Source organism: Solanum verrucosum, unplaced genomic scaffold (assembly GCF_900185275.1).
Source record: "Solanum verrucosum unplaced genomic scaffold, falcon-dt-bn FXZP01000178.1, whole genome shotgun sequence".
Lineage (NCBI taxonomy): Eukaryota > Viridiplantae > Streptophyta > Magnoliopsida > Solanales > Solanaceae > Solanum > Solanum verrucosum.
Genome location: NW_026020286.1, coordinates 703,125 through 720,732, shown reverse-complemented (window position 1 = coordinate 720,732; position 17,608 = coordinate 703,125). Strand labels below are relative to the sequence as shown.

The window sequence follows — 17,608 nt, the reverse complement described above, 5'->3', positions numbered from 1 at the left end:
TAAGTTTGTTTTTAAAAAATATTTTCAATTTCAAAATTTATTTTCTACTTTCTAGTAAAAATAAAAGATATTTTCTCAAAAACATTTTTCATTCATAAATCAAACACTAAAAAATCTTTTTCTGGAAAATATGTTCTACTCACCAACCAAACATGAGAAAATAAGTCAAAAATCTACTTATTTTCCTGGAAAACATTTTACTTCATACCAAACACACCCTTAATTTTGTTTGACTTTCAATTTTCGCACAATTCTTCTTTTTTTGCCCTTTCTACAGATCTCCCAATTTCATTGCAGGGAGTGGATTTTAATATTGTATCTATTTTCACTTCTTAGCATTAAATTCTTGGCTATGTAAATTTTATTGGTGTAAGTATTCCCAGTTTCGGGTATTTTCCCTCTTCCTCCTCAATTATTTTTGTGATTTCAGTTGTGATATTTTTGGGTTTTGCTTTTGGTTTGGCCTGGTTCGGAGCTTAGCGGAAGCCGTCAGAAATATATCTATTACACACTAATTTGATAGTGCTACTCGTAAATAAAGGTGGTTTCGTCCTTGAGGTAGGTTGCGGATCTGTGGGATAGAATGAGAATTACTTGTTTCTTTGGGTGATTTTTGTAGCGCCAGGCACTCCTATGCATATTTGAAGTGTTATGTGCTAGAACCTCAAATGCTTACTGTGGACGGACTCTTCACTTCCATTATAAGTTGGTGTTTTTGTTTCCCCGTACATGTAAAGTATGACGAACGATGTGCGTGTTATCTTTATTCATCTTTGATGGTAGAAAGTAGATTCTTATCCTTTCCCTAAACCCTCCCTTGAGTTTTACAACTCTGTTTAGCATTTGTGTAATGTTCTGAATTACTGTTTATATTTATCTCCAAGGTAAAAGTTATATACACCGTAATAATAAAGTTTACAAGGCACGAAATCATCATTAAGAGCGTTAAGAATACCCTCAAACCATTGAGTTTTTGGGTGTTACTATATATCTCATGTAACAAATTTAACCATACTAGTTAACTCATGATAGATAGTATGTTTTGGTATAACATCCTTTCAGTGCAAAACACTGAACTAGCAAATGCCCAATGTTGTCATTTCTTGTTTTTCCTTTAGGTCTAGCAGTCAGCAATAAGCTGCAAATTGAATTGTTTACCACCAAAACTCATACCCACAACTTCATACACCTACTCCTTGTAGTTCATTCACTTTCCTCATCAAAGGGGCTAGGGAGATGGGGAAAAAAATAACTGCAACATGTACCATTACCTTGTACCCACCGCGACATGGCAATTGCAAAGATACTAGCAGTGCACAATCCTAAGTGGAGTATGATTCTGGTACAGTAATGTCTAGGCACAATTGTACAGCCCAAATTAAATTAAAACACGACAGGACATGAGCACAACGGACAAAGAAAACTTTTTCCTACTGCCAAACAGTTCCATACTACTTTTCAGATCTTCTATCTTAGCCAAATGTTGAAATAAGGAAACTCTTGTAGATGCTCATGAATTTGGCCACAAATGCTGCAAAAACAAATCAAAGATGAGGTACCAAATAAGCTCAACAGACATCAAACCATAACCGGAGGTTAACAAAATCACATCTTTAAGTACAAATATCTAGAAGAACTATTTAACTTAAGCAACAAAAACTGTGATTACTGAGCAAGCTTGGTCTGTAGCTTAAATCATTACGACACCATTAAGTGTGAACATCTATCGTGCTTCTCCAATTAAGTGTATATCTGCCTCTGCCAAACAGCAGACTATACAGTCATACACCTGCTGCAAATACATGCTAAAGAGTGGAATTAAGCAATCCCTTGCTGCCAAATATTAACTCCCTGATTGTTACAAATGGACTGTCATCGTCACTCACTCAATTTGTAGATGGCTCTTAATTGGAGCATTTATGGGTGTAAAGCAAAATCAACTTTTAACGTATATTGAGCCCCTTCCCCCTTCAGTGACCAACTGAGTTAAATCCCAAACTAAAAAAATTGCTCCATGACCCATTTAATATGCACAACTTTGGGATAAATTCCTCAGTTTTTTCTGCTCCAAGTTACAAATGAGAGACTAAAAGTACTTAGACTAATAAGAAAACAACAAACTAATGTCTTATTTCCTACAAACAGGCACCCCTAGTAATTGAAGAAACATTCCGTTAGCTTCAATCATTCTGTTCAAGGTGTCCATCAAAACTCTTCCACACTAGCATGCACTCCAGTCACATATAAACACACCTAATACATGAAATGGAGAAACTATGCTTATATGATAACCCTTTGTTGATGTGCTCACTGTGATGGGATTTAAGTATATTTAGTCACGCAGTTCAACACAATATAAACTCAAATATATATACACAAAACTGTAAAGTTGATCCCACAAGCAGAAAGTTCATAAAATTTCTTTCCCTGCCATTTTCCCAGCTTCTGGTATTGTCTATTGATGATAAATCCCATATCCATATCTTGTTTTATTGACAAGATTTCCGAGCAAGGCATAACAATATCTTGGGGATATAAAATGTGAGAAGTAATAAAGCACACATCTATATTGCTCGGACTCTTCAAAAATGTTGACGGGTGAATGTCAAATCTTCAAAAGTAGTGCATATTTGGAGGATCCACACGGGTGCGGCAGTATTTTGGGAGAGCCCGAGCAACATAACATGGAGAAAGGAGGGCATTGGCTGGAATATCCAAATACTGAAATGGTGCAACTAACATTAAAAGGGATAAGCAAATCAAGTACCCAACTTTGTCTTTTTCACATAAAAGGAACATATTGAGTACATAGAAAATCCATGTGCAATATAATTGAAAAGACAGCTTAGGTAATTTGATTTACATCCTGAGCAACGGTTGGTTGTCCTTGACAGTAGCTTATCAGGAAGTTAGCATATCATAAAAGAAACCTGGAAGTAATTTGAATCCCATAGAAGTGTTTATGGCTCTAAACTCAACTCACGTTTGTCTCAACTCTGGGAGTCCATTCATGCATCCATTTCCTTAAGTCAGTGTAATTCTATTTCAGGGGTCTGGAGTATATCAACAGTTTTCTTTAAATTGATATTTGGCGCCAAACATTCAACTGTGAGATGCACCCAAATCACCTAACATGCAACCCCAAATAGGACATCGGTCTTATTTAGTACTTCCCAGAATGTTCCTTGAGACTCTTGCTTTTTTTCTTTTTAAGCAACTCCTATATATCAACCCCCAAGGTTAACGGTTCACATGCTAGACATTCCTCTGCCTCTGCTAACAGTATTACTTCTTCCTTATTAAAAATAGTTTTACTTCATTTTTTTAATTTCTAATTTTCAAAAGGTATTACTGTCAATGATAACAGCTGTTACTTTACAGAGGTCACTTTCAAGATTTTCCAACATTTCATTTTCATAGGTTGGTAAAATGTTTCATTCATCAAAATGGCACCAAGGTGGTGTTGGGAGATTACAGCAGGGATATTACAAAAACCTCAGTTCCTCTCTACTTTAGCATGTGAGGTAACTGAGGAACTCCAATAGACTATCTACATCATACACCTTCCGAGATTGAGCACTGTTTAACTTGGAATATAGTTTGATTCAAGTAAAGTTGAAAAGTAGAGAGAAATGCTTGCATATTAGGGTGTCTCATTAGAAGTAAAGGAGAAAATCAAAAGTTGCTAACAATGTCCCTTTCCCTTATTTGGCAAGCAAAACAGAAAGGGAAAGGAAAAACAGGAAAAACTGAAAACACATTTTCTAGAGGTGGCAAGTTTCTCTCCTAGTAGGATGACAAAAGACATGAAATCTATTCGGTGAACTCATCCATAATAAATAATACTACTTAGCAATTCATCGATATATAGATAAGAAGGGTATGCCGGTGCAGAAAACATCCCGCATTCACGCAAGGTTCCAGGAAAGGACCAGACCCCAAGGGGTGTGATGTAGACCGTCTACCCAAATACAAGCATTAGTAGCTGCTACAACGGACCATCCATATACAGACAATATCTTTGTTAGAACAGTGGAGCGGGGGCTAGCTATCCCACACCTCAACTTGTTCCACGGGGTATCTGCTACCTTCCACCAACACAGGTACCGAGTAACTCCATCCACCAAGACTTGGACAGATGGGAAGAAATCACCTAGTGTTTTTGCTTCACCGGATTTGGACCTAAGACCCTATGATTCTCAACCCACTATATTGACTATTAGAGGTCACACCATTGAGTGCTCATCCAGATACAATTTTTGTATCATACCATACAGATACAATATCTCCACCATCACATTCCTCGACCTACAATTTTTTTATATTCCTTATGCACTAAAATCAAATGATTTTTTTATGACAATCTGAAAATTATCTTTCTTTTTGTGGATGACCATGGTGTTTGGGACAGCTTGCGCACACCTCAACTAATGTCATGTGGTAACTGAATACCTCAAATTTATCATTCATACTACTAACTTCAAGCTTAAACAAGAACTAACGATATTTATGTATGGAGAGAGTACGGTAGGGCATACACCGAGTTCTTATAATAATTTCTCACCCTACCCATACACATGACTGGTTCTGGAATTGTAATTCTCACCTTCCCCTTACAAACTCATTTGGAGGCACCACAATGATGAAATTTTCACTGTTAACAGAGTATACAAAAGGGGACTGAGTGTAGCTGCAGGCAGGTCAACTGGACCTTGGAATACTATATGGAAGAGTGTGGCTCCTAATAAAGTGAAATGCTTCACTTGGCTAGTAGCTAGGAAAGCATGCTTGACACATGAGGCATTGCAAAAAAGGGGGTCCATCATAGCATCTAGATGCCTCCCTGCAAGGAGGCACTAGAAACCAACAAACACCTTTTCATGCATTGCAAAGTAACGACACAAGTTTGGGCCACGTTCACTTCCATTGCTGGAATCAACTGGATCATGCCTGAACATACTGCAGACTTGCTTAGCTGTTGGATCAAAAGAGGAGGAAGCAAAAGCCAAAAAAGATAGTGGAGGACAGTCCCAGCCTGCATCTGCATCTGGTGGACCATTTGGAAGGAAAGGAATCAGAGGATCTTTGAAGGAAATGAATCCTCTATTTTGAAGATTAAGTGGAAAGTTATTACTTCACTAGGTTTTTGGTGTAAAGAACAGAGTATAGAAGAGGAAATCCAACTAGTGGATTTTATAGGCTCTTTGTAAGTATCTCTCTTTTCTTTTTTGTAAACTTTTTGGAGGTGGCCAGCATAGCCTTAATGCTGAATGAATTACAATACATGCAAATATTTACAGGTTGAATGAGAATCATCCCTACCTCCAAGCAAAGATAAATCTTATTTTCCTTTCAGTTTCTTACTTCAACAGAGGTACATTTCGGTTTCCTTAAACCAGATAATGCATATTCTAGAAATTGCCTTGGCATCCCAAGGGGAGGTACATCAACATACCTAGTGTGATTTCACTGGGGTTTGAGAATGGTAGTGTGTACGCAGTCTTGCCCCGATGTTGTGAAGGTAAAGAGGTTGCTTTCGATAGACCCTCAGGCTCAAGTAAAGCATAATAATAACAAGTATAGAAAGGAAATACAGTAGTGAAGAAGTCATGGTAAAAATAAAGTAGAAGAGAGCAGTAGCAACAACAAAAAATACGGTAACCGATGTAGAGGAAACAACAGGTGGTAATAAAACAAAGAATAAGATAGTAGAAAAGTAATAATTGGAACAATACTGATAAGGAAAACTAGTCAATGTTCGACTACCTATCAACCTTTTACCCTAATCCTCGACCTCCATACCCTCTTATCTAAGATCTTGTATGCAGTAAGTTACACGTGTGTCATATCCTATCTAATCACCTCTCCACACTACTTATTAGGCCTACCTCTACCTATCCTCATACCTACCATAGCCAACGTCTCACATCTCCCACTGGGGCATCTGTGCATCTCCACTTCACATGCTCTCACCTCGCCCGGAATTTCTTGGTTCCTAATCATATCTCTCTTAGTATGCCCACACATCCATCTCAACATCCTCATTTTTGCTGCTTGCATCTTCTAGACGCACGAATTCTTGACCGGCAAACACTATGCCCCATACAACATAATTGGTCTGACAATCACTTTATAAATGTTACCTTTACCCCTTGGTGGCACATTTTTATCACACAAGACATTGTATACATCGTCAGTCGCCCATTTCCTTGGATTATCGACCTGAACAATAAATAATCCAACTACTTCTTTACGCGTGATGTTCTCCCAGGCTTCTGCTCCGATCAGCTCACTATCCAAATATAAATATAAAATCCCTTTAATACTAGCATCCTACTAACCCCTTCAGACTGAACTAGTCATGTGCAAATCCTATCTACAAATCAAATATGTGGCAGAAGATTTTTCAAAAGAAACATTCCAAAGCTCTTAGACGAATAGAACACCAGTATTCAAAAATTAAGTTCACTTAAAAATTTTAAAAAGCATACAAGAAATCACAGAAGCATGAACAATAGATCCACCATTGTAGTTTATAAGTTACTTACAGCAGCTTATATTTCAAACAATGTATGAGAGCATAAACAACTGAGAGATCAAGTAAAGGTAACATAAAAAATCAGTATCTTAGAAAATAGAGCTCAATCACTACAAAGCAGCCAGTCAAAGCTGTTTTCTAATAATGCTCAAAGTTAATTTCTAATTAAAAGGTTAAGCAATACCTTCAAGATGAAATATAGCCTTCTGTCCAAGGCGCATCCTATGCTCCTGAAAGACAGAGATTTTCTTAAGGAAAGTTTTAAGCTATTTCTTTATAAAACAGCAAACATTAATCCATGCACGAGAAAATTGCAGAAACATCAATACAGTAGAAGTGCACATAACCTAATGACTGATTCAACAAAGAATATATAGCATCCCTTTACATCCCCCCACCCACACACACTCCACTAGGAGACACTGTTGACACGGTAGTTATTACTCCTCCTGCCTCAATTTATGAGATAGTTTTTCCTGTTCATTGAGTACCAAAAAGAATGATAATTTTTCCTGTTCATTGAGTACCAAAAAGAATGACATCATTATATACGTGGTAACAATTTAATTATTTTTTTAGAGATAAAGGTAACAGTTTAATTTTAAAACTTCCCATCTAACCCTTAATGAGATGATTTGTAATCGCATAAATTTATATGGCTTGTTTTAGACTACAAGTTTTGAAAGTCATTCTTTTTCTCTCAACTCCATGCACAATAAAACACCTTCACATAAATTCAGACGGATGGACTATTTTCTAAACAAACAATTATTAACCCTGACCCAAGTTATAAATTGCTCATATTATTGAGCTTACCTTGATATTAAGATATTTTCTTCTACATATCATAATAGTGTTGTTGGTCTTTTTCAAGTAAAATCCAACTAAAATCAAACCACAAACCCCGTTACTTTCACACATGTATAACCAATATAGGGGTTCTGAGTTCATACATTGACTTGAATCCTAACTTATACTTGGTTATAGTACTACAGAATGATTGATCATCCAACCCAAACCATAAGGCAATGGTTGTAGTAGTCCGACCTTTAGAAATTCCTTTGATTCCTTAACCCTCATCGACCTAATATGAAACATTATGTAACTCAATAACTTACATAATGAGCAGCCCAGTTGGACACCTCATGCTTCAACTCTGAATCCAATTTCTTTAATAGTTCGAAAAGTAGCCTCTGCAGTTGAAAGCAGAAACATTCAAATATAAATTTTTGTAACACCTTACAAAGTGGAAGGTGAAGCACCTGGCAAAAAGATCTTACCTTCAAAATAATTTCAGGGGGAATACAATTAGTTAGTAGCTCATATAACTTTCCTCTTACCTCAAATAACCTGTAATAAAGAACATTGCAGTTGAGATAAGGAGGCAATTGTATATTGTGTAGTTGTGTTGTCATAAGCACAATTAAGACACATGTCTTGTTCAAATTGCCAATGGGACGTTACCCACCTCCCTCCTTCCTAACTTCGTATGAAAGATGATGATTTCTTTGCATGATTAATAGTTGAATATCTTAAATGATGTGAAAGACAACGTAAGCTCAAAAACACATACAGTTTTCTACTTTTCAACTTACAGTGAGGGTAGAATATTGTTCTTTTTTTATGAAGTAAGTTGTTGTGTTGAAAAGCATCAAGAAGATACATAAAGCTTTACAAAGAAAGGTTAAAACTCCAGACACTGCAAAAAACTAATATCGTTCTAGTGATTATTTATTTTTCTTGATAAAGGTAGCGTTTTGTATATCAATCATCAGCTCAGAGCTGTTAACCAAAAATTTACAGCATAAGGATCCGAAAGAAAAAGGGTATACAAAGAGTGTTGTGTTCAAGAAAGAACAGAAAAGAAAAAGATGTGACTTTGTGCAAAAGAAGAAAAATGATGATAAACAAAATTGCTGAAAGAAATAAAGAAAAAAAGTGAAAGAAAAAAAAAAGAACCACAAAGTCAAAAGTCACATCTGTGTTGAAAAGAGTCTAGGGAAAGAGAGTAAACAAAATGAAACGATGTCAAAAAAATAATAGGTTGAGAAAAGAGGTAAAAAGCCAATGTAATGTCAAGGAGGGCAGAAAGTCACTAAAAAGTACCCAATTGTACCACACCTGACCCTGAGCCTACGTTACAAGCTAAGAAGGTCCTATAGTGATCCTAGCAACTAGTTTGGAGTGTAAGCAGTGAAAATAAGGGCAAGCCTATGGTATTGAGCACTAACTGTACTTGACGTCACTTTTGAGCGTGAGTGTTGAATGAAACCTAAAAACTTGAAAAGCATATCTATTGTGTGTGGATTTCGTTTGAAGTGAGGGAACTAGTTACATTGATGGAGAATTTGATACCTTGGTGATTGTAAAAGGGTGAATGTTATGATGTATGTTGGTCGATCGATGTCATGTTTTGATCCGTATGAATTAGCTTGTTGTGTCTAAATGAAGAGATTTGCACCAAGGAAAAAGGATGAATTGAAAAATTCATGTGATTGCTTGACTTTGTATGTCTGCTTCTACACAAGTGTCGTTTAGAATTGTGGTGTGTCCCTTGAGGATAAACAACATGTTTAAGTTGAGGGTGTTGATATACCGTGAGTTTACGGTATTTTTGATACATTTTACTTAAGAGTTGTGTGTGTCTAGGGCCTTTTTGTAGTAGAAATAATGTTTTATCTGTTATTTTTGCAGGAAATAGGCTTGGATGAGGTTGAGTGAGATGACAGCTGAAAATATGCAGAAGGAGCCACTCACAGAGTGACCTACGGACCCTAGGTCCGTCGATGGGTAGGCGTAGATGGAGTATTAGGGAAGTCTAACCAAGTGTGGAACTACGGAGCAAAACTATAGCCACAGGAGTGTGCCTATCAAACAAAAACATAAAGAAAAAGCAAAACTATCACTAGATCCTCCATCATCTTATAAGGATCCTGGGATATCTACAATAGCCATAGGATCATCTATATATTCTGAACTACAACAATATATCGTTGTAGTGATTCTTTTTTTTTTTTTTGGATGACAAGGAAACCCGCAGCCGCTACCCTTTGGGTGCGCAGAGGGTAAAACCCCCGCTCCTAAGCAATTGCTCGCAAACCACATAGGAGAGGTAACCCATACTAGGCAAGCCTGGTGCGACGAGCTCGACCCAAAAGGCAAAGCCCTTGCTTTCGCTGGCAAGGGGTTTCGAACTTGAGACCTTCAACATGAAAGTCCCAAGCCCAAACTTCTTGTGCTTGAATATTTGGATTTTGCCTTTCAACTGAATGTTTCTTCTGGCTCTGCTTGTTAAAGGGCATGCAGTTCCGTCTTTTGACATTTTATGGAAAATAGGTGAGGAAATTTGTGATGCAACACTATGCATTATTGGTTGCATCTGGAATGAACAAAAAAGGAAATGATTTAAGGGAGTATCAATCATTGTGCATAAAGTATAACTGTGTTTGTATGGTGTATCCAAGGTAATGAAAAGGGCTTAAAGAATTTTAAGGATCTTTAAAGATCTTGGAGATGGAGACTTCTGTAAATCTATTGGAGCAAATAATCATTCTTTTCTTCTTCTTTTTTTTTCATTTTCTTTTGTTTCAGTGAGCTAGTTTTTAAAAAAATTCCTGGACAACGTTTTAGAAGTTTGGAGACATATTGCTTATTGATATGCGACTCGCTCGATGAATTGTCTGTGGTTTACATTACTGATTTATTAATCAAATAAGACATTCAGATCCTCAATTTGGAAACTACTTCAGAAACTGAGACAACAAATAACTACTCACTTTAACAGAAGAAAGCAATCAACAAATTCCATGACAAGGATAAATTTCAATATGCCCCCTTTTGACTTCTTACAGCTTCTTTTCTACTTATACGCAAAGGAGTGTCGCCAGGGCTTAAGCCCAAAGCGCAATTACAGCATGCTGTAGTGAAGAAAGGCACAAATGTAGGAAGAAAACATAAATTAGCATGTGTAATGTAAGAAAACTAACTATAAGTATGTATGGATTATGGTAAAAAGAACTACAATAAGTTAAATAAATGAAGTAAAGGCCCTATCAATCAAGTTTGAAAACCTTTTTAAATTAGATGCAAAGATGCAAATTAAGATTCTAAATCATAGAAGCAACTAGTTGTCTAAAACTAATTTCTAATTTCCTATTTCTAGTCACTAACTGCCCCATTTCTAGTCATTTATTACATTACTTGAAATTTAATTTTGCTTTGCTTGGTTTTTTTATGACAAGGGGAACCCGCAGCCCCTTTGGGTGCGCACAGGATAAAACTCCCACTCCTATACAATAGCTCACAAACCACACAGAAGAGGTAACCCGCACTAGGCAAGCCCGGTGAGACGAGCTCAACCCAGAAGGCAAACCCCTTGCTTTCGCTGGCATAGGGTATCGAACTTGAGACCTCCAACATGGGAGTCCCAATCCCAAACCACAGGGCGACCGAAGGTTATCATGTGAAGTCTTATAGGTTTCTCTCTCAGTCTTTATAACATACTCCTCTCTCAGCACTCAAAAGCCTAGTGTCCTCTTAACTTTACAGTTCCCTTCTCTCAAAGTTGAATCTCCAGTTGTCTTGAATTCCATGTCGACCTCTAGTGGCAGAACTAGACATTCAAAGAACAGTTTATAGAATCACGAGCTGAATATTAAATACCCTATTCATATTGACTGTCAACAGTACCTTTTAGGGCTCTGCTCTTTCATTATGTCTGATGCAATTTCTGAAACATATTGCTCCCAGTCCATTGGAGGTATAGTTTGGTTGTTTGTAAAGGGATACCTTGCACAATAAACAAGGGGTCAGCACGTGCATAAGAAAACTTTGGTGCAAATAATATACCATAAACTCAGAATTAACAGCTTAAGCTAGCAAGAAACTACAATAAATCAGTATCCAGCAGTTAAAGGGCTCAACCGTTGAACACGGCAAGACTCAAATGTCAAAACTGCCCTCCTCAGATTCCTATTTGACTTTTCCACAATGCGGGCGGCAAAACCCTGTGGAAATTGAAGTCCTTCCTTTTTGGCAATAAATTCCAAAACACTAACAATCTGTCAAACAAAAAAAGATCAACAGGAAACAGTTAGGAATGCGATGAATAATTAAAGGACCACATGTCAACAATTCTTTGGTACATGACTGACTAGGCCGTATATATACTTTGATTCAGAAAAATTCTTATGGCTTACAAGAATCAAGAACTTCCTGATGGTCCCACACCAAAGTCAATGAAGCATTAGGTCAAGTAGAGTCACAGGTCCTAAAGCAACCAGGTTTTAGTCTAGTAAGAGTGCAGCACGTGATGTGTAGATTAGGTGCAAGGGTTTGAACCCTGCTGCGGAAAAAGTCCTGGTATTTAAGTGGAGAAGGGTAAGGTGGATCAATTATTCAATGAGCTTCGAACAAGGCCCACTGCCCTTCAGGGATTTCTCAATTATGGGGGGAAAATGTCACGGGAAAAAAAACGTGCTTTATGGTCCTTCAGTTAACGTATTTTCTGAAGTTAAAAATTTAATATTATAAACATGTCAGTGGAATAACTCAAATTAGCATATCCATAATTAATCAAAAATAAACTAAAATAAGATCAATACATACTTAAGCAAACGTTCTTATATTTTTTTACTTTTTTTGAAAATTAATTAAATTTCAACAAATGTTCTTATATTTAATCCAAGTATAACCAAAAAATTTAATTGTAAAGAAAATTTAAACAAACTCATGTGACAGTTCTACAAATAACTACTGCTCTCGTACTGTGAAATGTGTTCAAATGTTGGTGCTGAACTGTGTGATGATCTCATCTAAAAGCTTAAGCTGTTAGAAAAGTCACACTATTATTTATTTAGTTACATCTATAACATGCCCTCTTATGTGCAGACTGCAGACTTGATTCTTTTTTCATGAGCCAAGCACGTGGATATTACTTTTCATAATGGGTGATGGTGAGACTGACCCAGGACCTGTGCGTGCTCTAATAAATGTTGAAGTTTGTGTCATCTAATTTAAAAGCTTAAGCAATTAAAAAGAGCACACTTTTATTATTTAAGTATATTTCCAACATTTAGTTGTTCTAGTTACTCCATTCACTAGATGAGTCTCCATCTTATTTCTAAGGCACAAATTGGTATGTAAGACCAAAGACTGCTCAAACTATGTTCAAGGATGTATATCACCCTTTCCTCAAAAAGTGCCTTTTCTTGTGGTAAGCGAATAGCCAAAGCAGTTGAAATGGCATTTCCAATCCACCATGTCTAAGCAAGCACAACAGTTAACTTTACTTAGCACCTTTTTTGGTGAGAATGAATGTCATTACACGGAAATTATCACATGAAATAAACCCTGGAGGAAAGACCAGATAAACACACTAGTCTAATGCAAGCCTGAACCCAGAAGATGCAGGCAATTGTTAAACAGCACATACTCTTGATCTTGTAGTATGAACACCAGAAAAAGAAAAGGAAAGAAGACAATGTTGTAATATTAGCAGTGGGACAAACCAGAAAGATGGTGAAAGAAAATATATCAACAGTGGGACAACTGAATTTCACTGACCTCTTCCTCCATTGGTGCATTTATTCGCACATTAAGGCATCGTGAGCGAACTGCTTCAGTGACCTTTGAAGAACTGTTGGAGCAAAGAATCAGGCGACATGATGCACTGTACTTCTCCATGGTTCTTCGAAGAGAATGTTGTGCTTCTCTTGAGAGCTTGTCAACTTCATTTAGCACTAAAACTAATATTTACCAACATGATATCAGCTAGGTAGCTTTTACAGCTACTTATGAACAAATTACAAATAATAGAAGATATTTACACAATGCTGGTGGCAAATAATTGAAATTCCAAAATAATATCTCAAAGTTGATAAGACATTTCAATATCTATTTTAAATTCCTCAGCTTATCATAGAGAAATCACTATAGAATATCAATCTTCTTGTCCTATTAACCTTTGGCATGATACATCACATGAAATGCTTCTTTTTTATAAATTATCTATAACAGATCATATGTATTATCTTTATCAAAAGACAGATGACGGATTTTGTTGTTTTTCATTTATTCATACAAAACATACCTAGTGTAACCCCACAAGTGGAGCCTAGGACGGGTAGAATGTATGCAGATACCCCTACCTTGGGATGTAGAGAGGTTGTTTCCGATAGACCCTCGGCTCAAGGAAAAGAAACTCAAAGCAGTTCGAAAAACAAATGACAGAAGTGAAGAAGAAGCCATGGCAAAATACCATAGAAAGCATGACAAAGCAGTCTGAAAAAAGGAGTAACTACAAAAAATAGTACTATGATCAAAGACTCTAGAGAAGAAGGAGATGTCCTTCCACTAAGCTCTATGCGGGTATTGTTAGAACTGAGGGAAGATGCCAACAGAACAAATCAACGAGAGAACCCTGTTTCACTCTTTCTACAGAATATGTCTTTAAGGTAAAAAAAATTCAAGAACTTCACTGGTTGGTTCCATTACGAAATGGGTGCACTTACGAGGCAATCAGAAATTGCATTGTTAACGAATGGGAAGTAGCAGACGGGTTGAAAATTATGCAGCTGAGCAACACCCAAATCTTATTTCACTCTGCTAATGACGAGCAGGCAGTGAAGACACTTCCAGGAGGAAGGAGATGGTTAGCTAACAACTTCTGTTGGAAAGGTGGATAGAGCAAGATGGGTGTGTTGACACAAGATTCTTCAGCAACACTGCGATAGTAAATCTGGTGGGCCCTCCGCTCCATCTTTGGAGTGTTGATCTATTCAAAAAGGTAGGGAAGATACTTGGTGGAATGGGTATGAAGTTGTTGGTACACCATCTTTCCGACTTGCTAGCAAGTTGAAAATGTTAAAAAGAAATATGAGGAAGTGGAGCAAGGAGATGTTTGGGATTGTGGTAGTTAAAATGAGGGAATTAGAAAATGAAGTGGACAATAAAGAATGTGGAAGGGATGAACGCATTAGAAGATAGGGAGAGAATTAGGAAGGAGATGGCGAAAAGGTAGCTTGTTGCTTTAGCGGTTGCTTAGGAGACTAGTTGGAGTCAAATATCGAGGATGTTGTGGCTGAAAGAGGGGAATTCTAATACAAACTCATTTCACAGGGTTGTCATAGCAAATAGGATGAGGAACTTAATTGAATCTCTAGATGTGAATGGAGAGGTGTATGAGAAGGACGAAGAGGAAGTGAAGGGAGCCATTGTAGTATTTAGCCAATTAAGGAAGGGGATGAGGGAGTGGTTGGAAAGGGGTATAGATGAAGAAGAAGTGCGGGAAGCGGTGGCAAGTGATGGATTCACTCTAGCTTATTTCCAACAGTGTTGGGGGTAGTTAGAAGTGAGTTGATGGAGATCATTGCAGAATTCCAAGATACTAGGAGTTGGGGAGAAGTCTTAATGCATCTTTCATGACCACTGTGCCAAAGAAGGAAGGAGCAATGAGTATAAGGATTTTAGACATATTAGTCTAATAGGAAGCATTTACAAGATTATTTCTAAGGTGCTTTCTAATAGACTAAAAAAAATGATTTTGGATAAGACAGTGTCTACTTGTCAGAATGCTTTTGTGGAAGAAAGACAAATTCTGGATGCAGCTTTGGTGGCAAACGAAGTGGCTAATTTAGAAAGACAAAAGATGACTCATGTACTTGATGTAAGTTGGGTCTTGAGAAAGCTTACGATCATGTGAGTTGGGATTTCCTTCATTAAATAATCTTGATGATGGATTTGGGGGATGAGTTAAGGAGATGGATCAAGTTTTGCTAGAAAGAGTTGTTTTTTATATATTTAATCAGTCAAAGTTGTTAAGACTCTTTTTAATAAGTAGAAACTAGACTAAGTTGTTGAGTCACCTTTAAACCCCTTTTTCCCTTTCGTGTCAATTGGTCTATTCTTGGCCATTTCTTTGATTATCTCTTGAACAACGTATCTGTCCTGAAATCCGGCATCACTTGGATTTAATTCCACATGGTGAGTGCTTGACAATGTTGTGAGCTCCACATCAATTGTCCGAGAACCAGCCTGAGAAAAAAAACCATAAAGAGAGATCAATGCAAGAAAACACTCCTTGCTTTTTTCCTTTAGCCAAATGTCCCGTTTCCCCAAACTCTTTATATATCAAAATTCTTGCAGTTCTGGCAGATAGATTAGAGGTATGCTGGTAGAAAAGCCTCTCAAATCCAAAAGATAATTAGATATTGTTAATTAGTAAATAATGTACTAAAATAGTTTTATGAATAAGTACTTTAATTACTCAGTTCCAGACATCAACTGAATTAGAGTAGTGCTGAAACAATATTTCTTCTTATATATTGGAGAAAGAAAAAAAGGAATCAATTGATGTATGCAAATAATAAGAATGTAGATATACAAAAAATTCGCATGGACATATATACTTGCATTCCAAAAGAAAAGAAAAGAAAAAGAAATTCAAGGAAAAGCTTACATCAACTTTCCAAATCTTGTTCTCAACCTTAACCTGCATAAGTTATCCAAACATAAATTTCAATTTTTTAGAGAGAGAGAAAAAACAATGAATTAAAGAGTTACCTTGTCAGCACTTGGACCAAAAATCTGTCTAAGAAGTGCCATAATGAGAGTTTTCTTTCCTGAACCGGAAGGGCCGTAAAAGAGGAGATGAGGACAATCTCCCTCTGAGACCTAATAATAGTAATAAGGGTGATGAGTTTGAGTATGAAAGAATTGACAAAGTGTGGAAGAGATATTTTACCAGTTTACGAAGATTTTGAGCAACATCCTGGTGTACAATAACTTTATCTAAAGTTTTAGGGCGGTACTTGTCAACCCACAACATTTCCACTAATGGTCCTGAAAGCACACGATTGTTCTTTGTTAACACAGACAAACACAAAAAGGGAAGAAATAACTCAAACAACGCACTGTAATGACAAAGATGACTGAAGACTGAACAGTCGACAAGAGGAGAGCTGCAAGTCTGCAACGGTCGAGCTCCACTGTAGAGTGTGGTCGCCAAATTTGAGGGATTTTACATTAAGGATTTTAGTTTACTGTACCAATTGATTTGGGTCAATTAAATTTGGCCCATTATAAGTGAGTAAATTGAAAATTGTATGAAATAGCAAATTATTAATTCAAATTAAATGTTATAGTCATAGTTTATTTTAATTGTAATTCACAACAAACATCCCTTTTTTTTGCCATATGATTCGGTATACAATACTATTACAATCAGGCATCCAAACATCCCTTAAACCAATATTATTACGATCAGGCATCCAAAAGTTGAGCACTTTAGCAGGAAAGGTCAATTTGCGAGACAAGCAATGAAACAAGATTGAATCTTTTTCTATTACAGTGACTTCCGATGCAAATTAATAGTAGCAAACAACTTATCAGAATCTACAACATGTTCATGAATGTAGCATTTAGAAACAATTACATTATCAAACCAAACAGTCTTAACACATAGGACTCGATGCATATTCGGAAGTAGGTGAATAATAGGAATATGAGCTAAGTTAAAACAAGATTGTGGCGAGCTACAAGCATAACATCAATAGTTGGGATACAAGAGAAACACAGTCAGCCTTCAAATCATCTAAGAACATAAATAAGTCCTACGAGATTAAGCTAGCCATGGTGAGAAGCTACTGGCAAAGAAGACAACCAAAATGTACCAACAAATAGTGAAGAAACAGAAAGAAGATTCGGCTAGTTTTAGATATACAATCCAACCAATGAACCTAACTATCAACACATAATCACAAAGGAACTTTATCAGTACGTTAACAAATGCTTACGGTTCAAAAATGAAGTTGATGCAGAGGACTAAAAAGAAGAAACTAACTGTTATTCATAGCAGAACCTTTACCAAATATTGAATACATAACACACCATATTGAAGTGGAAATAAGAGGGGGCGAGGTTATCTTTCTTGAGGCAGCAAACTAAGAGCAAAACGAGCCAAAGAGAGCAACGACTCGAGCAAGAGACAGGAAAATTTGAACCAAAGCCTTTTTCGAAATTTAGAATTAGAGAATAGCCTCGTAAGTGTAAAATATTATTGCCAAACTCAAA

The 17,608-nt window shown here is 36.7% G+C and overlaps 1 protein-coding gene across 3 annotated transcripts; it reads right to left on the bottom strand.

Moving 5' to 3' along the window:
* Window positions 1-1,072: 1,072 nt before the first annotated feature.
* On the bottom strand, window positions 1,073-16,531 carry LOC125834318 (replication factor C subunit 3). 3 transcript variants are annotated; one of them, XM_049513468.1, is made up of 11 exons: window positions 16,281-16,531; window positions 16,100-16,210; window positions 15,996-16,028; window positions 15,403-15,571; window positions 13,103-13,284; window positions 11,462-11,598; window positions 11,228-11,326; window positions 7,819-7,888; window positions 7,657-7,731; window positions 6,723-6,768; window positions 1,073-1,531 (listed from the first exon to the last, which is right to left on the bottom strand). In XM_049513468.1, the coding sequence occupies exons 1-11, from the start codon at window positions 16,362-16,364 to the stop codon at window positions 1,473-1,475; spliced, it is 1,065 nt and encodes a 354-aa protein (XP_049369425.1). In that variant the 5' UTR covers window positions 16,365-16,531; the 3' UTR covers window positions 1,073-1,472. The 3 variants fall into 3 exon arrangements, with proteins under 3 accessions (XP_049369425.1, XP_049369426.1, XP_049369427.1); XM_049513469.1 differs by lacking the exon at window positions 6,723-6,768 and having other exon boundaries at window positions 16,281-16,374; XM_049513470.1 differs by lacking the exons at window positions 6,723-6,768; window positions 7,657-7,731; window positions 7,819-7,888 and having other exon boundaries at window positions 16,281-16,374.
* Window positions 16,532-17,608: the final 1,077 nt, after the last annotated feature.

Bases quoted from the DNA above. Each gene is read 5' to 3' on its own strand.
- LOC125834318 (XM_049513468.1), bottom strand. From the start codon at position 16,364: ATGTTGTGGGTTGACAAGTACCGCCCTAAAACTTTAGATAAAGTTATT. The intron at 16,029-16,099 runs GTAACTCTTTAA...TAACTTATGCAG, and splicing joins TTGGTCCAAGTGCTGACAAG to GTTAAGGTTGAGAACAAGAT. The intron at 11,327-11,461 runs GTTGAGCCCTTT...TTATTGTGCAAG, and splicing joins GAGTCTTGCCGTGTTCAACG to GTATCCCTTTACAAACAACC.